The sequence below is a fragment of the Coffea eugenioides genome, chromosome 2, assembly GCF_003713205.1.
Source record: "Coffea eugenioides isolate CCC68of chromosome 2, Ceug_1.0, whole genome shotgun sequence".
NCBI classification, from domain to species: Eukaryota; Viridiplantae; Streptophyta; class Magnoliopsida; order Gentianales; family Rubiaceae; genus Coffea; species Coffea eugenioides.
In genome coordinates, this window is record NC_040036.1 from 75,994,338 (window position 1) to 76,002,876 (window position 8,539).

Genomic DNA, 8,539 nt, shown 5'->3' on the forward strand with positions numbered 1-8,539 from the left:
ATCTCACCTCCTACGTCCATTGGCCTATGGACAAGACATGTGTAACAATCTAATCAAACTTCACTGATGTAGATGTTCCAATATCGGACGATCTATTCTATTTTATTGTTTTCACCAATTAAGTTCGTCCACTATGTTCTGGGACCGGGGTCAAATCTTTTTACTATCCTTATGCTTATGCAAAATTTGAAGGATTTCACAGTTTACCTCATTAGGACTCCATAAGTTATAAAAATTCAAGCTACACATATAAAGATCATTAATGGGAAATGACGCAAATTGAAAACAAAGCAAGCCCATTTTTCAGATGATGATGCCTTGACTTGATATCAACCTCGCGAGTACGTTTTCTTTGACCAACATGAATAACCCTCCTCTCCTGGTCCTACTTTTCCTTGATAGAGAACCCCGTCACGACAGATAAAAATAAGCATCAGTTGTTGAGGGTCGATAGGAGATAATATGGAGTGTTCGGATGCCATTATTTGAAATAATTAACATAGTATTTTTTTTGTGATATGATATATGTAAAATAAAAAAAATAGTTGAAAAATAAAAGTTAATTGAAAAATGTATTTGTGATTCAATATTTGGAATAATTTGACCATCCAAACTTTGGATAGAGCATTATCCAAAATATTATTTTGAATAGTTATTATACTAACATCTTTTTGTAATGTGATATATATGAGATAAAAAGGTAGTTGAAAATATAAAAAACTGATTGAAAAAAATATGTTTATCAGGTAAGTAGAATATATTTTAAAATAATTTTTGTATCCAAACAAATATGATAATCAACAAGAAAAAAAATAGAGGACAAATCATCATAAAGAACATGAGCAACATCGCAATCAATGAATCATTTTATGTCTTTGCCCTCTCATTTTACAGAGAAGGAATGAATTTGGATGCAAGAGGGTCTGTTGTCTACTGAATGATGAGGGGCTTATGAGGGGATTGATCATCTTTCACCCGTTACATTAATATTAGGGTTAATTATATTTTGCTCCGCTAAGCTATTTTCGTTTGGGACTTGTTCCCTGGAATTTTTTTTATCAATTTCTTTAGGCCTAATTACTAGATTAGGAGGTGGATCAAATTTAACTGTTCATCAGCCAAAAGAAAAAAAATACAGTAAGAACCTTTTACCTTTTGAACAAAATAAATTACCACTTTTGAATGGTATGTTGGGTATAGATACATTTCTCTAAGGGATTGATATTTGTTTGTGTTTTTCTATTAAGACATAAATATAAAGCTTAAATAAAAAAAATTATGAATTTTCAGCAGTTGAGTAGCTAGTATAAAAGGGCCAACTTCTGCGGCTTATTTAGTTAAGAAGTTAATTGTCTATTTAATCACTGGAATTAGTTTAGTGGCAAGGGGAAGGGGATGATTATTAGAGTTTTTCCTGTTATGAAGTGAATCCTATACCTAATAGTTGAAGATAAGAAGGGCGTGGAGAGAGGAGGAAGGGTTTAAAAAGAAATGATTATCAATTTGCTTGATGACCAACTAAAATTCAAGGAAAATTCAAGTTACTAAAATACTTCGCGAGAAATCAAAGTTTGAGGTACTATACTGCTATAAGTGGATAGTTTAGGGATCAGAGTGTTAATGGTAAATATTTTATGCCAGGTGCAAATTATAATTAACCAATATCCCTAATTTCGCTCAGAAGTGTTCCCTATATCACTATGGTTTATGAGCCTATATTAATTAGGCCTGACAATCGGGCCTAATGAGCCGGGTTTTGAGGAGCTCAAGCTCATCTCATTTAATTTGAAACATTTTCGGGTTTCGGGTTATGAGTTTCGGGTTCATAAATGTAAAACTCATAGTCGATCAGCTCACATAATATTCGGGTTGTGAGCCTTAATCGGACTTAGCCCAAACTCACTTATTACCTTTTAATTTTCTTAATATAATTACTATAACTATTAAGTTGTAAAACTAATTTAACATTTACAAGACTATAATATTAGAACTAAACATGAACAAATAATAGTTCTTAAAAAGTATATAAACCAAAAAAATTTTCAACAATATTTATATTTAATTCGTTCAAAATGCATGAAAAATAGTAATAAAACATGCGATCATAAGCCAATACATCTTTAAAAATTGAAACTTTTTTTATAATCTTGTGATTTAAATCCAAATATGCTTGATGATTTTTGTGTTTGTAGACCAAAAAGAAATCAACCAATATTATGCCAATACAAAAATTTACTCAACAAATAAGAAAAGTTAGAGATTTAGTTATGCAATACTAATATTGGCTCTCAAGAAAACTCATGAAAGAGTCTTTAGATGTATTTTTATGTTTTGTAATTTATATATATATTTAGTATTTAGTAATAATATATTTGGATATATAATTATGCATAATATCAAAATATAAATATTATATATATAGGTGATTAAAGGGCCGGACCTATATCGGGTTTGAGCCTAATAAGGCCCAAGCTAGGCTCATATTTAATTCGGGCCTAATTTTTAGGCTCAAGCTCAGACCGGCTCACTAAATAGTCGGGCTCATCGGGCTTTCTGTCGGGCCGAACGAGTCGAGCTCGGGCTGGCCCAGCCCCATTGACAGTCCTAATATTAATACAGAATAGATATAAATTTTTCTTTTTTTTCGAGAGACTTTTATAACTAAGGTGATTGAGTCGGAAATTCAAAACAAGTTGATTACAATTAGGCCATTATTGACCACTTTTTAAAATGCAGTCCCCTTTTAGATGATAGATAATGATACACTACGGACTCATTCAACCCAATAAGGTTTGGAAAATGTTATTTGCATTCCTATTTTTATTAATCACATTCCCCTTATCATTTTAATCATATATTTATATTTATTAGATTACATGATAAAACAAACGGTAAGAGTGCAAATAATAAAAAATAGAGTGTACATAACATTTCTTGAAGGTCTCCAAAAGAACAAATGACTCAAGAGTCAAGTGCCTCTGTAAAATATAAAGCCAATTCATTAACCTATCTTTCAACTAAAGGATACATATATTCATGCTGCCCAAGGTGTTCGGTTTTCAAACTCATATTCTTAAGCATCTCAAACACACACACACAGAAACAACTCAAGGTTGACGAAAGAGTGCAAGAGAAGATTACATACCTTTTCCTGGTAGATCCTCGCACAAAATTTTCTCCGTTTTGTTTACGTTGCTTAAGAGTTCAAAGTTGCTTTCGCGTTGAAATTTTATCGCATTGAAGTAGTTCCCTAGGTGTGTGTGTGTGATCTGCGATGCTCCTCTTTCTGATTGTCTTTCCCGTTTTTGTGTCCAACTAGGAAGCATTTACGCGCTTCGCGCGATAGAAATATAGAATGCCCTGCCCAGTTTTGAACTAATCAAAATAATAATTTATGTAGAAAAATATATTTTTAAGTATAGGTATTCTACAAGTCTGAAGTTTTGTTGATATTTCTTGGATGTTTCTCACAAAGCGTTTGGTGAATGGCAATTGGCAATGTACATTTTTAAGAAAACCATTTCTGATGAAACGATGTTAAGCTTTGGTAGTAGATGTTTCAACGGAATGTACATTCTTTATTAGAGCTTGATAAGTTCATTATCAAAGCTTGAAGAGATAATAAAAGCAGCAACTTGCTGAACATTAAATTTCCAGTGGGGCAAATCATCAAATGGAAAATGCAAAGTGCCATGGATACAACTTCTCTATCCCTTTTCGATCGAACACCAGCACCGCAAAGGAAGTCTTGGATTGTGGAATAAAGAGCAATATCTGACCATTTCTTAGAGCATGATCAATAACAAAATGGCTCCAATTTTGATCAAATAATCTGCCGGTCATACCAACATGATAATATTTATGACCACTTGTAAGAGTTATGGTTGGCGTGTTATCCTCATTTAGCCTTAGGTCTGCAAATTCTGGTAGGTCCTATACATGCGTGTAAAAAAACGTTATGAGTAAATACACACACAAAAAAAGAAACCTAATAAGCCTAAGAAGTGAAAAAGAATACCAGCTTGTATTTGTACTTTGATAGATAAAATTGATAAAAACAATTGAATGCAGTCCAATCATGTTTTAGGAATGGATTAATAGACGAGGCAATACGGATGATTGATTCTGGGACGTCATGGCCTGTTCATAAAGTAACAAAAGAAAACATATCAGCGATACTAAATACCTTGGAACCCAAAAAAAAAGGATACTATCTGTAACAAAAAGATTAAGGAAATAAGTAGCTGCCTTTGTTTGAGAGCATTGGTAATGGAAGAGTCCAAGGCATTAAAATGTGAGTCTGTGTCTCAGAGAAAGCTAAAACATCATAGATAAGATTTCCCTTTGTGCGCAAGAAAACCATATTATTTTCGTCGATAAGATTGTCTTTGCAGAAGGAATGCCATCCTTGTTCGAAACATCCATCTTTGATGTTGATTTGCCAATGCTGTATACCATGGTAGATTGTAATAGCATGACCGTTTTGAAGACCAAGTGAATGAAAAATAGTAGCAGAGATTTCCTATAAGAGGAAAAAGCAAGTGTGAATTTATCTGTTTTAAAAGAATGTATAATAGTGATCCGAACAGGTAACCTGCTTTTCTCTGTTTGAGCAAAAGAAAACGTGACACCATGGTCTTCCTTCTGGTATTTGGGGTACATCTTGATCAGCCATGTCTGTAACAATTACAGTTAGCAATAAAAATAAAAATTATTTTCATCACGAGCGAAAAAAGATTCGAACATATAATAATGGAAACTGGGAAAACAGGATCATATACCTGTATTTGCAAAAGCTTCTGAACTGATATCAATGATGTTTTGCAACCACTGAGTGACGGAAGTGATAGAATGTATAGATGGTTCACCTGTGTACTGCAGCACCATTGGATAATCTTCAATGAATTTTCTGCTAATATAGTATACAGTTGTTCCTTCATCTGATGTGTTAGCTGTTGCAGCATGGATGCGTTTCTTATCAAATGTGCAAAGGAAAAACTTTATGTTATCTGTTCCAATTGCTTTCCATTTTTTGAAAGGATTTCTAGGCTTATCCATTGGAAAAGTGATGGGTTTTGCAACAGGTGTTAGAAAGAAATGGAAGCATGATTTCATGAATGTTTGAGCTTTATTTATAAGACCATGTTGTTTAATACATGATGTAATGAAAAGAAGGCCATCAGAGAGGGTAGTTGAATGAATTAAATGAGAAATGAATAGAGAGACTGCAGCACGGTCTTCTGTTGTATGTGCAATAAAGAGAGGTGTCTAGATTTTCTAAAATAGCAACGGAGCAATTGATTATCTCAGCTGAATAGAGTTTAGATATACCAAATAGAATAGAGAATCTCTGAACATTGATACTTGTTCAGATACAATTTTAATAGCTATATTAAAGATTCTGCATTTTTTTTGTACAGATGGAACTCTGGATTCCTTGTTTTTTGTTTGGAATAGTTTTATCAATTCCATTTTAGTTTCTTAGTTCAATTAAGTGATAGAGACCGCAACATGATCTGATATAATGCAGACATGGTACCTGTTTAGACATAGACTCAATAGCTACATTAAAGATTGTGCATTTCTTGTAAAAATAGAACTCGGGAACTTTGTTTCTTAGCATGTAGTTTAGGGATGTTGTTAAGATTGTCTCAGCATTAGCACATTGCAGAGGCTTTAATTTCAGAGGACTATATCTATACTCAGTCTCAGCATTAGCACATTGCAGAGGCTTTAATGCAGAAACAATACATCTCCGAACGTAGATATATGAAATGCAATGCAATTGATTATCAGAAAGTTGTGCCTTTAGTTCAGAGATCAAATAAGGAAAATAAGCATAATGACATATAGTAGATAGATGAGCTGGAAACAGGCCATAGATAAAGGAGTTTAAATGTCATCAATATGTCTCCAGTGAGACAAGTTTACACAGCAGATAATACAATGACAAAAGACCGCTGGCCAAGAGCAAAAGTGTGATGACAGAAGACCTTCTTATAAGGACAAATAGACCAAGCATTATTTATTTTTTCGCAACCTGCAAAAGTACATGATGCTGATATAGTATCTAATAAGAGCGTATGCTTAAATAGGCCTACATAGCAGCAAGAGTAACGACAAAAGATGTTCTGATGAGGACAAGCAGATCAAGCATTCCTTGGTTTTTTACTGCTTGAGATGGCACAAGTATCTGATATAGTAGCTTTGAGTGCGCAGTTCTTCCTCCAGGAAGAATAGAGGCTGCTACACCTGACGATGCAACCGCTAACGCTATATGGCCATGTGTCCGCAGAGTAGCAAGCAAAGCACGATATAAAAAGGTTTTACCTGTTCCTCCAGGACCATCGACAAAGAAACTCTTGCCATCGGGTAAAAATATCTCAGACATAATGGCACTATATGCAGCTTGCTGACCAGCGTTCAACCGAGAAACAGTCAGCAAATCGTCTTCTGTACAACGCACGCTTTGCTCACTTTCGATTTCCTTGGTCAAGCGTTCATGCTCAGTAAACAGAAAACTGTCAAGAACAAGACGGTAATCACGTATGTGTTTACCCATCTGCTCCAAGGATCTATTTATATCCTGAAGCACACACCTCCTAACATAATTAGAATCACAGCCAGTGATAGAGCTCGTTCTTTCTAAATCACTGGATAAGTCAGCTTCATATCTCTCCCATAATTTGATGGGATTAGAAGGAGTACAAAAAACAAGTAACATTGCAAACAAGGCTCTAAGTGAACAAGGCATATGAAAGGCAGTGGCCTCATCAAGAGTGTCTTCTATGTAGGTATCAGACTGGAGCAGGCCCATTCGAAAGGCAGCTTCTCGATATGAAGATGCAAGCTGTCCATCGACAGTGAGAAGATGGTTGAATGATTTTGGCGCACGAACATGAGATAAAAGCAATCTTAGAAAGTATCGTTCGCCCTCGTTGGGACGGACAGTAACCACTCTGCCGATCACCTTTCTACGCTTTCTACAAGTCCATTTTTTCTTATCAGGATGCCAAACAAAGTACTCTGGAAACTCTCGATACAGGCATTTCAATTTACGTGCCTGTTTACTGCGCCTATTCATGACAAAAAATTCAGTCAGCATCGTCTTAGTAAAATCTGAACTATCAACCAGATTTGACAGATTTGTATTCTTGTGGAAAGAAACAACTTGTTCTCCTGGAAGATGCAACTGAAGCGTGTAAACGGAAGGCGTCATTTCATTCAACGGGAACCTATAAATGCACCACATTGCTTCAGCAGCTGATACCCATCTAGCAGACTGAAATTCATGGATCTCATCTATATCTTCTGGATCATTCTCAGAATGTATGTGAAAGCTTACTCGATCGTGCCCCTTATAGACATATTTGTACAAGTACTTGACCAGCTTAACAGTGGAACAGATTTCGACATTTAAGTGACAATCTATAAGAGCCAACAGGTATGGAGTATAGGGGATAACCCACCTATTATCCAAAGAATGGTTTCTTACTCTAACAGACCTGCCATTATTCCTTCGCCTATAATGCGGGTAACCATCTTCAGAATGCATAGTATGCTCAATATACTCCTTTGGGTAATGATTTTTACACATTCCATTACGCATACAGACATTTTCTTTGTTCAGCGATCCACATGGGCCGTGCATCATGTGTTTTATAACAAGGGAGTACAAGTAACTTTGTTCATTTAGGTCGGGCAGCTCAGCAGAAACCATTTTGTCATACGCCTCTGGATTCAGTGGTTTAGCTTCTGGTTTCAAAATCACCAGAATGTGGGCATGAGGAAGGCCTCTTTTCTGGTATTCAATTACATAAACAAAAGCTGCAACTTCACCAAACAGTTTCTTTTTAACTATCTCTGTTTTAAGCACCTCAAACTTTGCACGAAACACTCTAGCAACCAAATCTGGTCTATCCTGAGCTTTCTCATCATACTTCAAGTTATCATGTATCTCCTTCCACATTGTGTTACAGGTCATAGTCAAGAACAGGTCGGGCTTACCATATTTCTGTACCAAAGACATAGCATCTAGGTACCTACGTCTCATATCCCTTGGACCACCAATGAAAGAAGCTGGCAGGTATATCCTACGACCAACCTGGTTCCCAGATGTACAGCCAACAGACATGCTATCAATGACTCCCTTAAGGATTTCGGACCTAATTTCGTTCTATTTTTTTCTATGAAAATTAAGCCTCGACGTTTCGATCTTAACATAAACATCAACTGCAAATTGCTGTAACAAACGCTTTGCATGTAACAACATCGACATATCATTATCTCTCATCTAAAATTTATAACAGTAATACTCTCTAGCGGACACAGTGTCTCGTTTTGTCTTCTTGTTCTCGACACCTGGGAAAAAAATAAAAGGTACAGGAAGCGTTTTTAATAGTCAGACCAATGATTAGGCTGGAGAAAGGCTGTTTTTAATTTTTTTTTTATGCACGACAATACCTGTTTTCTCGAGATTAATCAATTCAGAAGGTCCTTCTATCAGGGAAACATCGTTCAGCATATCAACTTCATCAAG

General features: G+C 35.4%; 1 protein-coding gene across 1 annotated transcript; it reads right to left on the minus strand.

The window, feature by feature from the left end:
- Positions 1-6,097: 6,097 nt before the first annotated feature.
- Positions 6,098-8,134, minus strand: LOC113760295. The gene has a single exon (XM_027302849.1). It carries the CDS (start codon positions 8,132-8,134, stop codon positions 6,098-6,100), a length of 2,037 nt encoding a protein of 678 aa, XP_027158650.1.
- Positions 8,135-8,539: the final 405 nt, after the last annotated feature.